The sequence below is a fragment of the Oncorhynchus masou genome, chromosome 29 (assembly GCF_036934945.1).
Source record: "Oncorhynchus masou masou isolate Uvic2021 chromosome 29, UVic_Omas_1.1, whole genome shotgun sequence".
Lineage (NCBI taxonomy): Eukaryota > Metazoa > Chordata > Actinopteri > Salmoniformes > Salmonidae > Oncorhynchus > Oncorhynchus masou.
In genome coordinates, this window is record NC_088240.1 from 98,139,646 (window position 1) to 98,163,897 (window position 24,252).

General features: G+C 52.8%; 1 protein-coding gene across 1 annotated transcript in view; it reads left to right on the forward strand.

Annotated features, from left to right (window-relative positions):
• The window catches only part of deptor (DEP domain containing MTOR-interacting protein), an 86,130-nt gene that overhangs the window by 41,870 nt on the left and 20,008 nt on the right, over positions 1–24,252 (forward strand). Inside the window, 1 exon segment of the mRNA XM_064946937.1 lies at positions 4,823–4,960. Coding sequence (XP_064803009.1) covers positions 4,823–4,960 — 138 coding nt within the window.

The window sequence follows — 24,252 nt, forward strand, 5'->3', positions numbered from 1 at the left end:
TCAGACTGGGGCCGAATCCCACTATAACCCTTAGACCCTACTCCCTATCTACAGTCACACTGGGGCCGAATCCCACTATAACCCTTAGACCCTACTCCCTATCTACAGTCACACTGGGGCCGAATCCCACTATAACCCTTAGACCCTACTCCCTATCTACTGTCAGACTGGGGCCGAATCCCACTATAACCCTTAGACCCTACTCCCTATCTACTGTCAGACTGGGGCCGAATCCCACTATAACCCTTAGACCCTACTCCCTATCTACTGTCACACTGGGGCCGAATCCCACTATAACCCTTAGACCCTACTCCCTATCTACTGTCAGTGGAACAAACTCCCTCACGACGCCAGGACAGCGGAGTCAATCACCACCTTCCGGAGACACCTGAAACCCCACCTCTTCAAGGAATACCTAGGATAGGTTAAAGTAATCCTTCTCACCCCCCCTTAAATGATTTAGATGCACTATTGTAAAGTGGCTGTTCCACTGGATGTCATAAGGTGAATTCACCAATTTGTAAGTCGCTCTGGATAAGAGCGTCTGCCAAATGACTTAAATGTAAATGTAAAATGTCAGACTGGGGCCGAATCCCACTATAACCCTTAGACCCTACTCACTATCTACAGTCACACTGGGGCCGAATCCCACTATAACCCTTAGACCCTACTCCCTATCTACTGTCAGACTGGGGCCGAATCCCACTATAACCCTTAGACCCTACTCCCTATCTACTGTCACACTGGGGCCGAATCCCACTATAACCCTTAGACCCTACTCACTATCTACTGTCACACTGGGGCCGAATCCCACTATAACCCTTAGACCCTACACACTATCTACTGTCAGACTGGGGCCGAATCCCACTATAACCCTTAGACCCTACTCACTATCTACTGTCACACTGGGGCCGAATCCCACTATAACCCTTAGACCCTACTCACTATCTACAGTCAGACTGGGGCCGAATCCCACTATAACCCTTAGCCCCTACTCCCTATCTACAGTCACACTGGGGCCGAATCCCACTATAACCCTTAGACCCTACTCCCTATCTACAGTCACACTGGGGCCGAATCCCACTATAACCCTTAGACCCTACTCCCTATCTACTGTCACACTGGGGCCGAATCCCACTATAACCCTTAGACCCTACTCACTATCTACAGTCACACTGGGGCCGAATCCCACTATAACCCTTAGACAGACCCTATAACCCTCACTATCTACAGACCCTACTCCCTATCTACTGTCAGACTGGGGCCGAACCCCACTATAACCCTTAGACCCTACTCACTATCTACTGTCACACTGGGGCCGAATCCCACTATAACCCTTAGACCCTACTCCCTATCTACTGTCACACTGGGGCCGAATCCCACTATAACCCTTAGACCCTACTCCCTATCTACAGTCAGACTGGGGCCGAATCCCACTATAACCCTTAGACCCTACTCACTATCTACAGTCACACTGGGGCCGAATCCCACTATAACCCTTAGACCCTACTCACTATCTACAGTCAGACTGGGGCCGAATCCCACTATAACCCTTAGACCCTACTCCCTATCTACTGTCACACTGGGGCCGAATCCCACTATAACCCTTAGACCCTACTCACTATCTACAGTCAGACTGGGGCCGAATCCCACTATAACCCTTAGACCCTACTCCCTATCTACTGTCAGACTGGGGCCGAATCCCACTATAACCCTTAGACCCTACTCCCTATCTACTGTCACACTGGGGCCGAATCCCACTACAACCCTTTGGGTTAGGGTTTACACATATCAACATCAGGGTTAGGGTAGAGTGTATAGTATGTGGGTGAAGGCCGTCAGTAGGTTTATGGACCTGAGGGAGTGCTGTAGAGTGCCGCCCCTCCACTCTAACCACTAGGCGACCTGCCGCCCCTCCACTCTAACCACTAGGCGACCTGCCGTCCCTCCACTCTAACCACTAGGCGACCTGCCGTCCCTCCACTCTAACCACTAGGCTACCTGCCGCCCCTTCACTCTAACCACTAGACTACCTGCCGTCCCTCCACTCTAACCACTAGGCTACCTGCCGCCCCTCCACTCTAACCACTAGGCTACCCGCCGTCCCTCCACTCTAACCCCTAGGCTACCCGCCGTCCCTCCACTCTAACCACTAGGCTACCTGCCGTCCCTCCACTCTAACCACTAGGCTACCCGCCGTCCCTCCACTCTAACCACTAGGCTACCCGCCGTCCCTCCACTCTAACCACTAGGCTACCTGCCGTCCCTCCACTCTAACCACTAGGCTACCTGCCGTCCCTCCACTCTAACCACTAGGCTACCTGCCGTCCCTCCACTCTAACCACTAGGCTACCTGCCTCCCCTACACTCTAACCACTAGGCTACCCTGCCGTCCCTCCACTCTAACCACTAGGCTACCCTGCCGTCCCTCCACTCTAACCACTAGGCTACCCTGCCGCCCCTCCACTCTAACCTCTAGTCTACCTGCCGTCCCTCCACTCTAACCACTAGGCTACCTGCCGCCCCTCCACTCTAACCACTAGTCTACCTGCCGTCCCTATGATGCTATGAACACGGTCGGGTTTTAAAGCTGAATGTCACGGTGTCACACTAATACATGGACAACAGGCTCTCTAGTTAAACAAACTGTGGCTTTATAGAGACTTCATAACATGTTCATAAGCACTACACATAGATGCACCAATATGTTTTATCCATCTTTCATTTTCTATGTTCAGCAGGAGTCAGGGTTCTCTACGTTCTGCAGGGTTCTCTACGTTCTGCAGGGTTCTCTACGTTCTGCAGGATATTGCAGAGCACCGATGCACAATGACATGGTTCTTTCAACTTTGCTCCACCGTCTGCCACAGTCTAGAGGTGTCCTGCTTTATGGAGGCAATATAGAGCTGCCACAGTCTAGAGGTGTCCTGCTTTATGGAGGCAATATAGAGCTGCCACAGTCTAGAGGTGTCCTGCTTTATGGAGGCAATATAGAGCTGCCACAGTCTAGAGGTGTCCTGCTTTATGGAGGCAATATAGAGCTGCCGCAGTCTAGAGGTGTCCTGCTTTATGGAGGCAATGTAGAGCTGCCACAGTCTAGAGGTGTCCTGCTTTATGGAGGCAATATAGAGCTGCCACAGTCTAGAGGTGTCCTGCTTTATGGAGGCAATATAGAGCTGCCACGGTCTAGAGGTGCCCTGCTTTATGGAGGCAATATAGAGCTGCCACAGTCTAGAGGTGTCCTGCTTTATGGAGGCAATATAGAGCTGCCACGGTCTAGAGGTGTCCTGCTTTATGGAGGCAATATAGAGCTGCCACGGTCTAGAGGTGCCCTGCTTTATGGAGGCAATATAGAGCTGCCACAGTCTAGAGGTGTCCTGCTTTATGGAGGCAATATAGAGCTGCCACAGTCTAGAGGTGTCCTGCTTTATGGAGGCAATATAGAGCTGCCACAGTCTAGAGGTGTCCTGCTTTATGGAGGCAATATAGAGCTGCCGCAGTCTAGAGGTGTCCTGCTTTATGGAGGCAATATAGAGCTGCCGCAGTCTAGAGGTGTCCTGCTTTATGGAGGCAATATAGAGCTGCCGCAGTCTAGAGGTGTCCTGCTTTATGGAGGCAATATAGAGCTGCCGCAGTCTAGAGGTGTCCTGCTTTATGGAGGCAATATAGAGCTGCCGCAGTCTAGAGGTGTCCTGCTTTATGGAGGCAATATAGAGCTGCCGCAGTCGAGAGGTGTCCTGCTTTATGGAGGCAATATAGAGCTGCCGCAGTCTAGAGGTGTCCTGCTTTATGGAGGCAATATAGAGCTGCCGCAGTCGAGAGGTGTCCTGCTTTATGGAGGCAATATAGAGCTGCCGCAGTCTAGAGGTGTCCTGCTTTATGGAGGCAATATAGAGCTGCCGCAGTCTAGAGGTGTCCTGCTTTATGGAGGCAATATAGAGCTGCCGCAGTCGAGAGGTGTCCTGCTTTATGGAGGCAATATAGAGCTGCCGCAGTCTAGAGGTGTCCTGCTTTATGGAGGCAATATAGAGCTGCCGCAGTCTAGAGGTGTCCTGCTTTATGGAGGCAATATAGAGCTGCCGCAGTCTAGAGGTGTCCTGCTTTATGGAGGCAATATAGAGCTGCCGCAGTCTAGAGGTGTCCTGCTTTATGGAGGCAATATAGAGCTTCCCTGGAAAGAGTGATTAGATACACCTACACATCCTTTCACAACTAACAACTCAAACACTGCTTATACACAGTCCTTCTCCCTTTAGTGCACTACTATTGACTAGGACCCATGAGGCTCTGGTCCCAAGTAGTGCACTGTATAGAGAATAGGGCTCCATTTGGGACATAATTAGTGTTTCGCTCTGAAAAGAAACAAATGTTGAATTGGGATAAAAAGTCTCTCAGACCTTCATTTGTTTTTGATGACGTCAAAGGGGGAAAATGTGCTCATGAATAAAAGACATTCACTCTCCTCTCTCTCTTGCCTCTCTCTCTTGCCTCTCTCTCTCTTGCCTCTCTCTCTCTCTCTTGCCTCTCTCTCTCTCTCTTGCCTCTCTCTCTCTCTCTCTCTTGCCTCTCTCTCTCTTGCCTCTCTCTCTCTCTTGCCTCTCTCTCTCTCTTGCCTCTCTCTCTCGCCTCTCTCTCTCTCGCCTCTCTCTCTCTCTCTCGCCTCTCTCTCTCTCGCCTCTCTCTCTCTTGCCTCTCTCTCTCTCTGCCTCTCTCTCTCTCTGCCTCTCTCTCTCTCTGCCTCTCTCTCTCTCTGCCTCTCTCTCTCTCGCCTCTCTCTCTCTCTCCTCTCTGCCTCTCTCGCCTCTCTCTCTGCCTCTCTCAGTAAGTCCTACTAAAGAGATCAAGATGATAGTGGGTATCCGTCGTAGCAGCATGAGCAGCAGCTGTGGCAGCAGTGGTTACTATAGCAGCAGTCCCACCCTCAGTAGCAGCCCCCCGGTGCTCTGTAACCCAAAGTCAGGTAAGAGGGTCACCGTTCTCCCTGAGTGACCTTAATACACACACACACCACAGTGGGGTAAGAGGGTCACCATTCTCCCTGAGTGACCTTAACACACACACACACCACAGTGGGGTAAGAGTGTGAATAGGAGCCCTGTGCACAGCAGTGTGTCTTCGATGTGCTGATACCCTCTCCTCCCCAAACTGAGGTTCTGGTCAGGAACTACTGACTATCCAGAACACATGGAAAAACACTTGGAGTGTTTTGGATCCTCAGTTTAGGTAAATGGTAACCGTATCATGCGGACAGAACCAGGCTGTACTGGACTGCTGTCTGTACCAGTGACTAGTGGTCACACGGACAGAACCAGGCTGTACTGGACTGCTGTCTGTACTAGTGACTAGTGGTCACACGGCCAGAACCAGCCTGTACTGGACTGCTGTCTGTACTAGTGACTAGTGGTCACACGGACAGAACCAGGCTGTACTGGACTGCTGTCTGTACTAGTGACTAGTACCTACAGCTACATGACCTCTGACATGTTGAGTCTGGGAAGAATCACACCATGTGGTTTACCCACGGTGCAGTGGAGCCTGTCATCGTCTGTAAGATGATCTCATGGCTCCATTATCTGAAGTGTACAATCTGTTTAACCCTTTAGTTTTCTATCCTGTAACCCTTCTCCGTTCTGCTGCCTTTTAGTCTAAAGATATCCAGGCTCTAGTCTTGTAAAGGAGGCTGTGTTTCAGATATCCAGGCTCTAGTCTTGTAAAGGAGGCTGTGTTTCAGATATACAGGCTCTAGTCTTGTAAAGGAGGCTGTGTTTCAGATATCCAGGCTCTAGTCTTCTATAGGAGGCTGTGTTTCAGATATCCAGGCTCTAGTCTTGTATAGGAGGCTGTGTTTCAGATATCCAGGCTCTCGTCTTGTATAGGAGGCTGTGTTTCTATCAAAGACTGCTAATTAAAAGATGGAAAACATTTTATTCTTTAGCTGTGTGTAGCTGTGTGTAGCTGTGTTGCTGTGTGTAGCTGTGTGTTGCTGTGTGTAGCTGTGTGTAGCTGTGTGTAGCTGTGTGTAAATGTAAAGTATGAGATTCCCTGTTTCTAGTTTCTATTCCCTGTTTCTAGTTTGTCTTCGGGACATTGTGTTCTCCTATTTCTCTAAACGAGAGAGAAGGGTGTTGAAAGCGGCTGTTGAAAGTTTTGTGTGTGACAGGGTTTGTGGCCAGGGTTAGGTCAGGGGATAGTTGTGTGTGACAGGGTTTGAGGCCAGGGTTAGGTCAGGGGATAGTTGTGTGTGACAGGGTTTGAGGCCAGGGTTCGGTCAGGGGAAAGTTGTGGGTGACAGGGTTTGAAGCCAGGGTTCGGTCAGGGGATAGTTGTGGGTGACAGGGTTTGAGGTCAGGGGATAGTTGTGGGTGACAGGGTTTGAGGCCAGGGTTCGGTCAGGGGATAGTTGTGGGTGACAGGGTTTGAGGCCAGGGTTCGGTCAAGGGATAGTTGTGGGTGACAGGGTTTGAGGCCAGTGTTCGGTCAGGGGATAGTTGTGGGTGACAGGGTTTGAGGCCAGGGTTCGGTCAGGGGATAGTTGTGGGTGACAGGGTTTGAGATCAGGGTTCGGTCAGGGGATAGTTGTGGGTGACAGGGTTTGAGGCCAGGGTTCGGTCAGGGGAAAGTTGTGGGTGACAGGGTTTGAGGCCAGGGTTAGGTCAGGGGATAGTTGTGGGTGACAGGGTTTGAGGCCAGGGTTCGGTCAGGGGATAGTTGTGGGTGACAGGGTTTGAGGCCAGGGTTCGGTCAGGGGATAGTTGTGGGTGACAGGGTTTGAGGCCAGGGTTCGGTCAGGGGATAGTTGTGGGTGACAGGGTTTGAGGCCAGGGTTCGGTCAGGGGAAAGTTGTGGGTGACAGGGTTTGAGGCCAGGGTTCGGTCAGGGGATAGTTGTGGGTGACAGGGTTTGAGGCCAGGGTTCGGTCAGGGGAAAGTTGTGGGTGACAGGGTTTGAGGCCAGGGTTAGGTCAGGGGATAGTTGTGGGTGACAGGGTTTGAGGCCAGGGTTCGGTCAAAGGATAGTTGTGGGTGACAGGGTTTGAGGCCAGGGTTCGGTCAGGGGAAAGTTGTGTGTTTTTGTCTGAGACCGTAGACGTTTCATTAGCTGGTGTGCGAGCGTGCATGGATATTTCAGGTTAGCCACGGGGGAGTCCTGCTATTTCTTCCCGTTGAACTCTCTCCTGACCTACCCTCACCTAGAACATGAGTTGAGAAATGGAAAGTGTGTGTGTGTCTACAGTATGAACCATATGACCCAATAAGGGTTGTTCTGGCAAGAGCTGGAACAGGGGGAGTAGCCCTTAGTTGGCAGGCATATATATATACACACACACACACACACACACACACACACACACACACACACACACACAGAGACACACACACACAGACAGACAGACAGACAGACACTCACTCACTGTGGGGGAGCTGGGGACTTACACCAGCAGGCCAGCCTGAGTTGCTGCACTCCCCACTGAGACAGAGGGGGACTGTTTATACTGTCGCACAGCACCAGGACAGAGGTGGACTGTTAATACTGTAGCACACGTCATGACACTGCCCTACACCCCCAGGCCAACGTCATGACACTGCCCTACACCCCCAGACCAACGTCATGACACTGCCCTCCACCCCCAGGCCAACGTCATGACACTGCCCTACACCCCTAGGCCAACGTCATGACACTGCCCTCCACCCCCAGGCCAACGTCATGACACTGCCCTACACCCCTAGGCCAACGTCATGACACTGCCCTACACCCCCAGGCCAACGTCATGACACTGCCCTACACCCCTAGGCCAACGTCATGACACTGCCCTACACCCCCAGGCCAACGTCATGACACTGCCCTCCACCCCAGGCCAACGTCATGACACTGCCCTCCACCCCCAGGCCAACGTCATGACACTGCCCTACACCCCCAGGCCAACGTCATGACACTGCCCTCCACCCCCAGGCCAACGTCATGACACTGCCCTACACCGGGACACAGGCCAACGTCATGACACTGCCCTCCACCCCAGGCCAACGTCATGACACTGCCCTCCACCCCCAGGCCAACGTCATGACACTGCCCTCCACCCCCAGGCCAACGTCATGACACTGCCCTCCACCCCCAGGCCAACGTCATGACACTGCCCTCCACCCCCAGGCCAACGTCATGACACTGCCCTACACCCCCAGGCCAACGTCATGACACTGCCCTCCACCCCCAGGCCAACGTCATGACACTGCCCTCCACCCCCAGGCCAACGTCATGACACTGCCCTCCACCCCAGGCCAACGTCATGACACTGCCCTACACCCCAGGCCAACGTCATGACACTGCCCTCCACCCCCAGGCCAACGTCATGACACTGCCCTCCACCCCCAGGCCAATGTCATGACACTGCCCTCCACCCCCAGGCCAACGTCATGACACTGCCCTACACCCCCAGGCCAACGTCATGACACTGCCCTACACCCCCAGGCCAACGTCATGACACTGCCCTACACCCCCAGGCCAACGTCATGACACTGCCCTACACCCCCAGGCCAACGTCATGACACTGCCCTACACCGGGACACAGGCCAACGTCATGACACCGCCCTACACCGGGACACAGGCCAACGTCATGACACCGCCCTACACCCCCAGGCCAACGTCATGACACTGCCCTACACCCCCAGGCCAACGTCATGACACTGCCCTACACCCCCAGGCCAACGTCATGTCACTGCCCTACACCCCCAGGCCAACGTCATGACACCGCCCTACACCGGGACACAGGCCAACGTCATGACACCGCCCTACACCCCCAGGCCAACGTCATGACACCGCCCTACACCCCCAGGCCAACGTCATGTCACTGCCCTACACCCCCAGGCCAACGTCATGTCACTGCCCTACACCCCCAGGCCAACGTCATGTCACTGCCCTACACCCCCAGGCCAACGTCATGACACTGCCCCCCAGGCCAACGTCATGACACTGCCCTCCACCCCCAGGCCAACGTCATGACACTGCCCTCCACCCCAGGCCAACGTCATGACACTGCCCTACACCCCCAGGCCTACGTCATGACACTGCCCTCCAGGCCAACGTCATGACACTGCCCTACACCCCCAGGCCAACGTCATGTCACTGCCCTACACCCCCAGGCCAACGTCATGACACCGCCCTACACCGGGACACAGGCCAACGTCATGACACCGCCCTACACCCCCAGGCCAACGTCATGACACCGCCCTACACCCCCAGGCCAACGTCATGTCACTGCCCTACACCCCCAGGCCAACGTCATGTCACTGCCCTACACCCCCAGGCCAACGTCATGACACTGCCCCCCAGGCCAACGTCATGACACTGCCCTCCACCCCCAGGCCAACGTCATGACACTGCCCTCCACCCCCAGGCCAACGTCATGACACTGCCCTCCACCCCAGGCCAACGTCATGACACTGCCCTACACCCCCAGGCCAACGTCATGACACTGCCCTCCAGGCCAACGTCATGACACTGCCCTCCACCCCCAGGCCAACGTCATGACACTGCCCTACGCCCCCAGGCCAACGTCATGACACTGCCCTACGCCCCCAGGCCAACGTCATGACACTGCCCTACACCCCAGGCCAACGTCATGACACTGCCCTACACCCCCAGGCCAACGTCATGTCACTGCCCTACACCCCCAGGCCAACGTCATGACACTGCCCTCCACCCCCAGGCCAACGTCATGACACTGCCCTACGCCCCCAGGCCAACGTCATGACACTGCCCTACGCCCCCAGGCCAACGTCATGACACTGCCCTACACCCCCAGGCCAACGTCATGACACTGCCCTACACCCCCAGGCCAACGTCATGTCACTGCCCTACACCCCCAGGCCAACGTCATGACACTGCCCTACGCCCCCAGGCCAACGTCATGACACTGCCCTACGCCCCCAGGCCAACGTCATGACACTGCCCTCCGCCCCCAGGCCAACGTCATGACACTGCCCTCCACCCCCAGGCCAACGTCATGACACTGCCCTCCACCCCCAGGCCAACGTCATGACACTGCCCTCCACCCCCAGGCCAACGTCATGACACTGCCCTCCACCCCCAGGCCAACGTCATGACACTGCCCTACACCCCCAGGCCAACGTCATGACACTGCCCTCCACCCCAGGCCAACGTCATGACACTGCCCTCCACCCCCAGGCCAACGTCATGACACTGCCCTCCACCCCCAGGCCAACGTCATGACACTGCCCTACACCCCCAGGCCAACGTCATGACACTGCCCTCCACCCCCAGGCCAACGTCATGACACTGCCCTCCACCCCCAGGCCAATGTCATGACACTGCCCTCCACCCCCAGGCCAACGTCATGACACTGCCCTACACCCCCAGGCCAACGTCATGACACTGCCCTACACCCCCAGGCCAACGTCATGACACTGCCCTACACCCCCAGGCCAACGTCATGACACTGCCCTACACCGGGACACAGGCCAACGTCATGACACCGCCCTACACCGGGACACAGGCCAACGTCATGACACCGCCCCTACACCCCCAGGCCAACGTCATGACACTGCCCTACACCCCCAGGCCAACGTCATGACACTGCCCTACACCCCCAGGCCAACGTCATGTCACTGCCCTACACCCCCAGGCCAACGTCATGACACCGCCCTACACCGGGACACAGGCCAACGTCATGACACCGCCCTACACCCCAGGCCAACGTCATGACACTGCCCTACACCCCCAGGCCAACGTCATGACACTGCCCTACACCCCCAGGCCAACGTCATGTCACTGCCCTACACCCCCAGGCCAACGCCATGACACCGCCCTACACCGGGACACAGGCCAACGTCATGACACCGCCCTACACCCCCAGGCCAACGTCATGACACCGCCCTACACCCCAGGCCAACGTCATGACACCGCCCTACACCCCCAGGCCAACGTCATGTCACTGCCCTACACCCCCAGGCCAACGTCATGTCACTGCCCTACACCCCCAGGCCAACGTCATGTCACTGCCCAACACCCCCAGGCCAACGTCATGACACTGCCCCCAGGCCAACGTCATGACACTGCCCTCCACCCCCAGGCCAACGTCATGACACTGCCCTCCACCCCCAGGCCAACGTCATGACACTGCCCTACACCCCCAGGCCAACGTCATGACACTGCCCTCCAGGCCAACGTCATGACACTGCCCTACACCCCCAGGCCAACGTCATGTCACTGCCCTACACCCCCAGGCCAACGTCATGACACCGCCCTACACCGGGACACAGGCCAACGTCATGACACCGCCCTACACCCCCAGGCCAACGTCATGACACCGCCCTACACCCCCAGGCCAACGTCATGTCACTGCCCTACACCCCCAGGCCAACGTCATGTCACTGCCCTACACCCCCAGGCCAACGTCATGACACTGCCCCCCAGGCCAACGTCATGACACTGCCCTCCACCCCCAGGCCAACGTCATGACACTGCCCTCCACCCCCAGGCCAACGTCATGACACTGCCCTACACCCCAGGCCAACGTCATGACACTGCCCTCAAGGCCAACGTCATGACACTGCCCTCCACCCCCAGGCCAACGTCATGACACTGCCCTACGCCCCCAGGCCAACGTCATGACACTGCCCTACGCCCCCAGGCCAACGTCATGACACTGCCCTACACCCCCAGGCCAACGTCATGACACTGCCCTACACCCCCAGGCCAAAGTCATGTCACTGCCCTACACCCCCAGGCCAACGTCATGTCACTGCCCTACACCCCCAGGCCAACGTCATGACACTGCCCCCCAGGCCAACGTCATGACACTGCCCTCCACCCCCAGGCCAACGTCATGACACTGCCCTCCACCCCCAGGCCAACGTCATGACACTGCCCTACACCCCCAGGCCAACGTCATGACACTGCCCTCCAGGCCAACGTCATGACACTGCCCTACACCCCCAGGCCAACGTCATGTCACTGCCCTACACCCCAGGCCAACTTCATGACACTGCCCTACACCCCCAGGCCAACGTCATGACACTGCCCTACACCCCCAGGCCAACGTCATGACACTGCCCTACGCCCCCAGGCCAACGTCATGACACTGCCCTACGCCCCCAGGCCAACGTCATGACACTGCCCTACGCCCCCAGGCCAACGTCATGACACTGCCCTACGCCCCCAGGCCAACGTCATGACACTGCCCTCCGCCCCCAGGCCAACGTCATGACACTGCCCTCCACCCCCAGGCCAACGTCATGACACTGCCCTCCACCCCCAGGCCAACGTCATGACACTGCCCTCCACCCCCAGGCCAACGTCATGACACTGCCCTCCACCCCAGGCCAACGTCATGACACTGCCCTCCACCCCCAGGCCAACGTCATGACACTGCCCTCCACCCCCAGGCCAACGTCATGACACTGCCCTCCACCCCCAGGCCAACGTCATGACACTGCCCTCCACCCCCAGGCCAACGTCATGACACTGCCCTACACCCCCAGGCCAACGTCATGACACTGCCCTCCACCCCCAGGCCAACGTCATGACACTGCCCTCCACCCCCAGGCCAACGTCATGACACTGCCCTCCACCCCCAGGCCAACGTCATGACACTGCCCTCCACCCCCAGGCCAACGTCATGACACTGCCCTCCACCCCCAGGCCAACGTCATGACACTGCCCTCCACCCCCAGGCCAACGTCATGACACTGCCCTCCACCCCCAGGCCAACGTCATGACACTGCCCTCCACCCCCAGGCCAACGTCATGACACTGCCCTCCACCCCCAGGCCAACGTCATGACACTGCCCTCCACCCCCAGGCCAACGTCATGACACTGCCCTACACCCCCAGGCCAACGTCATGACACTGCCCTACACCCCCAGGCCAACGTCATGACACTGCCCTACACCCCAGGCCAACGTCATGACACTGCCCTACACCGGGACACAGGCCAACGTCATGACACCGCCCTACACCGGGACACAGGCCAACGTCATGACACCGCCCTACACCCCCAGGCCAACGTCATGACACTGCCCTACACCCCCAGGCCAACGTCATGACACTGCCCTACACCCCCAGGCCAACGTCATGTCACTGCCCTACACCCCCAGGCCAACGTCATGACACCGCCCTACACCGGGACACAGGCCAACGTCATGACACCGCCCTACACCCCCAGGCCAACGTCATGACACCGCCCTACACCCCCAGGCCAACGTCATGTCACTGCCCTACACCCCCAGGCCAACGTCATGTCACTGCCCTACACCCCCAGGCCAACGTCATGTCACTGCCCTACACCCCCAGGCCTACGTCATGACACTGCCCCCAGGCCAACGTCATGACACTGCCCTCCACCCCCAGGCCAACGTCATGACACTGCCCTCCACCCCCAGGCCAACGTCATGACACTGCCCTCCACCCCAGGCCAACGTCATGACACTGCCCTACACCCCCAGGCCAACGTCATGACACTGCCCTCCAGGCCAACGTCATGACACTGCCCTACACCCCCAGGCCAACGTCATGTCACTGCCCTACACCCCAGGCCAACGTCATGACACCGCCCTACACCGGGACACAGGCCAACGTCATGACACCGCCCTACACCCCCAGGCCAACGTCATGACACCGCCCTACACCCCCAGGCCAACGTCATGTCACTGCCCTACACCCCCAGGCCAACGTCATGTCACTGCCCTACACCCCCAGGCCAACGTCATGACACTGCCCCCAGGCCAACGTCATGACACTGCCCTCCACCCCCAGGCCAACGTCATGACACTGCCCTCCACCCCCAGGCCAACGTCATGACACTGCCCTACACCCCCAGGCCAACGTCATGACACTGCCCTCCAGGCCAACGTCATGACACTGCCCTCCACCCCCAGGCCAACGTCATGTCACTGCCCTACACCCCCAGGCCAACTTCATGACACTGCCCTACACCCCCAGGCCAACGTCATGACACTGCCCTACACCCCCAGGCCAACGTCATGACACTGCCCTACGCCCCCAGGCCAACGTCATGACACTGCCCTACGCCCCCAGGCCAACGTCATGACACTGCCCTACGCCCCCAGGCCAACGTCATGACACTGCCCTACGCCCCCAGGCCAACGTCATGACACTGCCCTCCGCCCCCAGGCCAACGTCATGACACCGCCCTACACCCCCAGGCCAACGTCATGTCACTGCCCTACACCCCCAGGCCAACGTCATGTCACTGCCCTACACCCCCAGGCCAACGTCATGTCACTGCCCTACACCCCCAGGCCTACGTCATGACACTGCCCCCCAGGCCAACGTCATGACACTGCCCTCCACCCCCAGGCCAACGTCATGACACTGCCCTCCACCCCCAGGCCAACGTCATGACACTGCCCTCCACCCCAGGCCAACGTCATGACACTGCCCTACACCCCCAGGCCAACGTCATGACACTGCCCTCCAGGCCAACGTCATGACACTGCCCTACACCCCCAGGCCAACGTCATGTCACTGCCCTACACCCCCAGGCCAACGTCATGACACCGCCCTACACCGGGACACAGGCCAACGTCATGACACCGCCCCTACACCCCCAGGCCAACGTCATGACACCGCCCTACACCCCCAGGCCAACGTCATGTCACTGCCCTACACCCCCAGGCCAACGTCATGTCACTGCCCTACACCCCCAGGCCAACGTCATGACACTGCCCCCAGGCCAACGTCATGACACTGCCCTCCACCCCAGGCCAACGTCATGACACTGCCCTCCACCCCCAGGCCAACGTCATGACACTGCCCTACACCCCCAGGCCAACGTCATGACACTGCCCTCCAGGCCAACGTCATGACACTGCCCTCCACCCCCAGGCCAACGTCATGTCACTGCCCTACACCCCCAGGCCAACTTCATGACACTGCCCTACACCCCAGGCCAACGTCATGACACTGCCCTACACCCCCAGGCCAACGTCATGACACTGCCCTACGCCCCCAGGCCAACGTCATGACACTGCCCTACGCCCCCAGGCCAACGTCATGACACTGCCCTACGCCCCCAGGCCAACGTCATGACACTGCCCTACGCCCCCAGGCCAACGTCATGACACTGCCCTCCGCCCCCAGGCCAACGTCATGACACTGCCCTCCACCCCCAGGCCAACGTCATGACACTGCCCTCCACCCCCAGGCCAACGTCATGACACTGCCCTCCACCCCAGGCCAACGTCATGACACTGCCCTCCACCCCCAGGCCAACGTCATGACACTGCCCTCCACCCCAGGCCAACGTCATGACACTGCCCTCCACCCCCAGGCCAACGTCATGACACTGCCCTCCACCCCCAGGCCAACGTCATGACACTGCCCTCCACCCCAGGCCAACGTCATGACACTGCCCTACACCCCCAGGCCAACGTCATGACACTGCCCTCCACCCCCAGGCCAACGTCATGACACTGCCCTCCACCCCAGGCCAACGTCATGACACTGCCCTCCACCCCCAGGCCAACGTCATGACACTGCCCTCCACCCCAGGCCAACGTCATGACACTGCCCTCCACCCCCAGGCCAACGTCATGACACTGCCCTACACCCCCAGGCCAACGTCATGACACTGCCCTCCACCCCCAGGCCAACGTCATGACACTGCCCTCCACCCCCAGGCCAACGTCATGACACTGCCCTCCACCCCCAGGCCAACGTCATGACACTGCCCTCCACCCCAGGCCAACGTCATGACACTGCCCTCCACCCCCAGGCCAACGTCATGACACTGCCCTCCACCCCCAGGCCAACGTCATGACACTGCCCTACACCCCCAGGCCAACGTCATGACACTGCCCTACACCCCCAGGCCAACGTCATGACACTGCCCTACACCCCCAGGCCAACGTCATGACACTGCCCTACACCCCCAGGCCAACGTCATGACACTGCCCTCCACCCCCAGGCCAACGTCATGACACTGCCCTACACCCCAGGCCAACGTCATGACACCGCCCTCCACCCCCAGACCAACGTCATGACGCTGCCCTACACCCCCAGGCCAACGTCATGACGCTGCCCTACACCCCAGGCCAACGCCATGACACTGCCCTCCACCCCCAGGCCAACGTCATGACACTGCCCTACAGCCCCAGGCCAACGTCATGACACTGCCCTACACCCCAGGCCAACGTCATGACACTGCCCTACACCCCCAGGCCAACGTCATGACACTGCCCTCCACCCCCAGGCCAACGTCATGACACTGCCCTACACCCCAGGCCAACGTCATGACACTGCCCTACACCCCCAGGCCAACGTCATGACACTGCCCTACACCCCCAGGCCAAAGTCATGACACTGCCCTACACCCCCAGGCCAACGTCATGACACTGCCCTACACCCCCAGGCCAACGTCATGACACTGCCCTACACCCCCAGGCCAAAGTCATGACACTGCCCTACACCCCCAGGCCAACGTCATGACACTGCCCTACACCCCCAGGCCAACGTCATGACACTGCCCTCCACCGGGACACAGCCTCTGACCCAGAACAACACACTGATTATTCACACACTGTTCATTCACAACACGGACGTTTTTATCATATCTGATAGATTACTCTTTCACAACCAACTCACACTGGCACATGGAAGTTGGCATGCATATTTAGACTAGCTACTTAAAGCTTACTAAAATTATTAGATAAACTAAAGCAGATGTGATTTAGTTTAACTCTGATCCCCACAACTCCTCCTCAGCCTTTTTGGTGAATTACTAACTTTTCACAATTCAGAGAAAAAGGTTTAGGCCTGTGTTCTCTCTCGGTCTCTGTCTGTCTCTGTCTCTGTCTCTCTGTGTGTGTGTGTGTGTTGTCCATTTTTAAAGGAGTTGTAAACAGTCAGCAGCAGTATGGAGGAGAGGGGCTGGAAGGCCAGAGAGAGGCTGTGTACAATTGTTCTGGAATACACAGGAAGTCTTTGAATCAGATTCTTGGGAAAAGATGGGAAGTGTTTTTCTCAGTAAGTCTGAAACACTGGGAGTTGAGGGTGAACCATGCAGGCAGCTGTTCCCAGCTTCCTGCCCCAAGAAGTTTGACATTAACTGCTATTCCTCCTCTATAGCTATAGATGAGCCCTGGTGATTTAAATACACGTTGAGGAAATGTATTGATTAGTGTGATCGACAACACTTGACAATACTACCTTATTTTTTTTTTTGGGGGAATGTACTTACTGTGAGATGTGGTTGTCTCATCGAGCTATCTTAAGATGAATGCACAAACTGTAAGTCGATCTGGAGAATAGTGTCTGCTTAATGACTCAAAATGTCATGTAAATGAGTGTTGAGGGACGGCCGTCTGTTTGGACCAGAGGGATCACGGCCGTCTGTTTGGGCCAGAGGGATCACGGCCGTCTGTTTGGGCCAGAGGGATCACGGCCGTCTGTTTGGGCCAGAGGGATCACGGCCGTCTGTTTGGGCCAGAGGGATCACGGCCGTCTGTTTGGGCCAGAGGGATCACGGCCGTCTGTTTGGGCCAGAGGGATCACGGCCGTCTGTTTGGGCCAGAGGGATCACGGCCGTCTGTTTGGGCCAGAGGGATCACGGCCGTCTGTTTGGGCCAGAGGGATCGCGTAACATCTGATTGGTGAGAGTTGTGAGAGGCTTAAGCCTGTAGATTCCATTAGTGAGCCCAGATCACTCATCACGGCCTCATTGACTTGAGTAGGGTGGCCGTTCTTGTAATTGTATTTCTATGGCTGCGGCCCCTCCCTGAACACGGCTCTACTCTTCCTGTACTCCAGCTGTGGGGTGGAAGAGAATCTAGGTCACTGCAGTGTCCAGAGGTTACCCGAGGTCAACGTTAGTGAGTCACTCTCTAGGAAGAGAGGAACCCTTTCATACCGACTCAGTGCTGCTACCACCAAAACAAGGAATTGTGGGTGGGCGAGAGAACTGGTTTGAAGGACGGACGTCTGTTTATAAAGGTTAAGAGTTCATCTATAGTGAGTGTAGAGTAGCTACAGTGCATTCTGGAAGTATTCAGACCCCTTAACCTTTTCCACATTGTGTTACGTTACAGCCTTGTTCTAAAAACGGATTACACACTTTTTGTTCCTCATCAATCTACATACAATAATGACATTTTTACAAATGTATTATAAATAACAGAAATACCTTATTTACATAAGTTTGCAGACCTTTGCTATGAGACTCAGTTGCATCCTGTTTCCATTGATTATCTTTGTTTCTACAACATGATTGGAGTCCACCAGTGTTAAATTCAATTGATTGGACATGATTTAGAAAGGCACACACCTGTCTATATAAAGGTCCTACAGTGGACAGTGCATGTCAGAGCAAAAACCAAGCAATGAGGTCAAAGGAATTGTCCGTAGAGCTCCGAGACAGGATTGTGTCGAGGCACAGATCTGGGGAAAGGTACCAAAACATTTCTGCAGCATTGAAGATCCCCAAGAACACAGTGGCCTCCATCATTCTTTAATTTGTAAGTCGCTCTGGATAAGAGCGTCTGCTAAATGACTTAAATGTAAATGTAATGGGAGAAGTTTGGAACCACCAAGACTCTTCCTTGAGCTGGCCGCCCAGCCAAACTGAGCAATAGGGGAGAAGGGCCTTGGTCAGGAGGTGACCAAGAACCCGATGGTCACTCTGACAGAGCTCCAGAGTTCCTCTGTGGAGATGGGAGAACCACCTCTGCAGCTCTCCACCAATCAGGCCTTTTACGGTAGAGTGGCCAAACGGAAGCACAAGACAGCCCGCTTGCAGTTCATCTGGTCTGGCCAAACAGAGATCTGGTTAATCTGATGAAACCAAGATTGAACTCCTTGGTCTGAATGCCAATTATCACATCTAGAGGAGACCTGGAACCATCCCTACCGCGAATCATGGTGGTGGCAGCATCATGCTGTGGGGATGTTTTTCAGCGGCAGGGACTGGGATACTAGACAGGATCAGGGTGAACGGAGCAAAGTACAGAGAGATCCTTGATGCAAACCTGCTCAAGAGCTCCGACTGAGTTCACCTTCCAACAGGACAACGACCCTAAGCACACAGCCAAGACAACGCAGGGGTGGATTCGGGACAGGTCTCTGAATGTCCTTGAGTGGCCCAGCCAGAGCCCGGACTAGGACCCGATCGAACATCTCTGGAGAGACAAATAGTTGTGCAGCAACGCTCCCCATCCAACCTGACAGAGATTGAGAGGATCTGCAGAGAAAAATGGGAGAAACCAAATACAGGTGTGCCAAGCTTGTAGCGTCATACCCAAGAAGACTCGAGGCTGTAATCGCTGCCAAAGGTGCTTCAACAAAGTACTGATTTTAAGATGTCTGATTACTTATGGAAATGTATTACAAATAAAAAATGTAAATTTCACATTTGCAAACATTTCTAAAAACCTATTTTTGACATAGTCATTATGGGGTATTGTGTGTAGAAAGATTGATGGGGGGGGGGGGCATTTAAATTAAGGCTGTAACTTAACAAAATCAGGAAAAGGGTGAAGGGGTCTGAATACTTTCCAAATGCCCTGCATCTTCATGTCCTCAACAGTACTATACTGACTATACAGTAGCTACCTGTATTCATATCCTCAACAGTACTATACAGTAGCTACCTGTATTCATATCCTCAGCAGTACTATACAGTAGCTACCTGTATTCATATCCTCAACAGTACTATACAGTAGCTACCTGTATTCATATCCTCAACAGTACTATAAAGTAGCTACCTGTGTTCCTGTCCTCAACAGTACTATACAGTAGCTACCTGTGTTCCTATCCTCAACAGTACTATACAGTAGCTACCTGTATTCATATCCTCAACAGTACTATAAAGTAGCTACCTGTGTTCCTGTCCTCAACAGTACTATACAGTAGCTACCTGTGTTCCTATCCTCAACAGTACTATACAGTAGCTACCTGTATTCATGTCATCAACAGTACTATACAGTAGCTACATGTATTCCTATCCTCAACAGTACTATACAGTAGCTACCTGTGTTCATGTCCTCAACAGTACTATACTGAGTATACAGTAGCTACCTGTGTTCCTATCCTCAACAGTACTATACAGTAGCTACCTGTGTTCCTATCCTCAACAGTACTATACAGTAGCTACCTGTATTCATATCCTCAACAGTACTATAAAGTAGCTACCTGTGTTCCTGTCCTCAACAGTACTATACAGTAGCTACCTGTGTTCCTATCCTCAACAGTACTATACAGTAGCTACCTGTATTCATGTCATCAACAGTACTATACAGTAGCTACCTGTATTCATATCCTCAACAGTACTATACAGTAGCTACCTGTGTTCATATCCTCAACAGTACTATACTGAGTATACAGTAGCTACCTGTATTCATATCCTCAACAGTACTATACAGTAGCTACCTGTGTTCCTATCCTCAACAGTACTATACAGTAGCTACCTGTGTTCCTATCCTCAACAGTACTATACAGTAGCTACCTGTGTTCCTGTCCTCAACAGTACTATACAGAGTATACAGTAGCTACCTGTATTCCTATCCTCAACAGTATTATACTGAGTATACAGTAGCTACCTGTATTCATATCCTCAACAGTACTATACAGTAGCTACCTGTATTCCTATCCTCAACAGTACTATACTGAGTTTACAGTAGCTACCTGTATTCATGTCCTCAACAGTACTATACAGTAGCTACCTGTATTCCTGTCCTCAACAGTACTATACAGTAGCTACCTGTATTCATGTCCTCAACAGTACTATACAGTAGCTACCTGTATTCATATCCTCAGCAGTACTATACAGTAGCTACCTGTATTCATATCCTCAGCAGTACTATACAGTAGCTACCTGTATTCATATCCTCAACAGTACTATACAGTAGCTACATGTATTCCTATCCTCAACAGTACTATACAGTAGCTACCTGTGTTCATGTCCTCAACAGTACTATACAGTAGCTACCTGTATTCATATCCTCAACAGTACTATACTGAGTATACAGTAGCTACCTGTATTCATATCCTCAACAGTACTATACAGTAGCTACCTGTGTTCCTATCCTCAACAGTACTATACAGTAGCTACCTGTATTCATATCCTCAACAGTACTATACTGAGTTTACAGTAGCTACCTGTATTACTATCCTCAACAGTACTATACAGTAGCTACCTGTATTCATGTCCTCAACAGTACTATACAGTAGCTACCTGTATTCATGTCATCAACAGTACTATACTGAGTATACAGTAGCTACCTGTGTTCCTATCCTCAACAGTACTATAAAGTAGCTACCTGTGTTCCTGTCCTCAACAGTACTATACAGTAGCTACCTGTATTCATGTCATCAACAGTACTATACAGTAGCTACATGTATTCCTATCCTCAACAGTACTATACAGTAGCTACCTGTGTTCATGTCCTCAACAGTACTATACTGAGTATACAGTAGCTACCTGTATTCATGTCATCAACAGTACTATACAGTAGCTACATGTATTCCTATCCTCAACAGTACTATAAAGTAGCTACCTGTGTTCCTGTCCTCAACAGTACTATACAGTAGCTACCTGTATTCATGTCATCAACAGTACTATACAGTAGCTACATGTATTCCTATCCTCAACAGTACTATACAGTAGCTACCTGTATTCATGTCATCAACAGTACTATACAGTAGCTACCTGTATTCATATCCTCAACAGTACTATACAGTAGCTACATGTATTCCATCCTCAACAGTACTATACAGTAGCTACCTGTGTTCATGTCCTCAACAGTACTATACAGAGTATACAGTAGCTACCTGTATTCATATCCTCAACAGTACTATACAGTATCTACCTGTATTCATGTCCTCAACAGTACTATACAGTAGCTACCTGTATTCATGTCCTCAACAGTACTATACAGTAGCTACCTGTATTCATGTCCTCAACAGTACTATACAGTAGCTACCTGTATTCCTATCCTCAACAGTACTATACTGAGTTTACAGTAGCTACCTGTATTCATGTCCTCAACAGTACTATACAGTAGCTACCTGTATTCCTATCCTCAACAGTATTATACAGAGTATACAGTAGCTACCTGTATTCATATCCTCAACAGTACTATACAGTAGCTACATGTATTCCTATCCTCAACAGTACTATACAGTAGCTACCTGTGTTCATGTCCTCAACAGTACTATACAGAGTATACAGTAGCTACCTGTATTCATATCCTCAACAGTACTATACAGTATCTACCTGTATTCATGTCCTCAACAGTACTATACAGTAGCTACCTGTATTCATATCCTCAACAGTACTATACAGTAGCTACCTGTATTCATATCCTCAACAGTACTATACAGTAGCTACCTGTGTTCATATCCTCAACAGTACTATACAGTAGCTACCTGTATTCATATCCTCAACAGTACTATACAGTAGCTACCTGTATTCATGTCCTCAACAGTACTATACAGTAGCTACCTGTATTCATGTCCTCAACAGTACTATACAGTAGCTACCTGTATTCATGTCCTCAACAGTACTATACAGTAGCTACCTGTATTCATGTCCTCAACAGTACTATACAGTAGCTACCTGTATTCATGTCCTCAACAGTACTATACAGTAGCTACCTGTATTCCTGTCCTCAACAGTACTATACTGAGTTTACAGTAGCTACCTGTATTCATGTCCTCAACAGTACTATACAGTAGCTACCTGTATTATCCGCATCAACAGTATTATACAGAGTATACAGTAGCTACCTGTGTTCCTATCCTCAACAGTACTATACAGTAGCTACCTGTATTCATGTCCTCAACAGTACTATACAGTAGCTACCTGTATTCCTGTCCTCAACAGTACTATACAGAGTATACAGTAGCTACCTGTATTCATGTCCTCAACAGTACTATACAGTAGCTACCTGTATTCATGTCCTCAACAGTACTATACAGTAGCTACCTGTATTCATGTCCTCAACAGTACTATACAGTAGCTACCTGTATTCATATCCTCAGCAGTACTATACAGTAGCTACCTGTATTCATGTCCTCAACAGTACTATACAGTAGCTACCTGTGTTCATGTCCTCAACAGTACTATACAGAGTATACAGTAGCTACCTGTATTCATGTCCTCAACAGTACTATACAGTAGCTACCTGTATTCATATCCTCAACAGTACTATACAGTAGCTACCTGTGTTCATGTCCTCAACAGTACTATACAGAGTATACAGTAGCTACCTGTATTCATATCCTCAACAGTACTATACAGTATCTACCTGTGTTCATGTCCTCAACAGTACTATACAGTAGCTACCTGTATTCCTATCCTCAACAGTACTATACTGAGTATACAGTAGCTACCTGTATTCATATCCTCAACAGTACTATACAGTATCTACCTGTGTTCATGTCCTCAACAGTACTATACAGTAGCTACCTGTATTCATGTCATCAACAGTACTATACAGAGTATACAGTAGCTACCTGTATTCATGTCCTCAACAGTACTATACAGTAGCTACCTGTATTCATGTCCTCAACAGTACTATACAGTAGCTACCTGTATTCATATCCTCAACAGTACTATACAGTAGCTACCTGTATTCCTATCCTCAACAGTACTATACTGAGTATACAGTAGCTACCTGTATTCATGTCCTCAACAGTACTATACAGTAGCTACCTGTATTCATATCCTCAACAGTACTATACAGTAGCTACCTGTATTCCTATCCTCAACAGTACTATACAGAGTATACAGTAGCTACCTGTATTCATGTCCTCAACAGTACTATACAGTAGCTACCTGTATTCCTATCCTCAACAGTACTATACTGAGTTTACAGTAGCTACCTGTATTCATGTCCTCAACAGTACTATACAGTAGCTACCTGTATTCATGTCCTCAACAGTACTATACAGTAGCTACCTGTATTCCTATCCTCAACAGTATTATACAGAGTATACAGTAGCTACCTGTGTTCCTATCCTCAACAGTACTATACAGTAGCTACCTGTATTCATATCCTCAACAGTACTATACAGAGTATACAGTAGCTACCTGTATTCATGTCCTCAACAGTACTATACAGTAGCTACCTGTATTCCTATCCTCAACAGTATTATACAGAGTATACAGTAGCTACCTGTATTCATGTCCTCAACAGTACTATACAGTAGCTACCTGTATTCATGTCCTCAACAGTACTATACAGTAGCTACCTGTATTCATATCCTCAGCAGTACTATACAGTA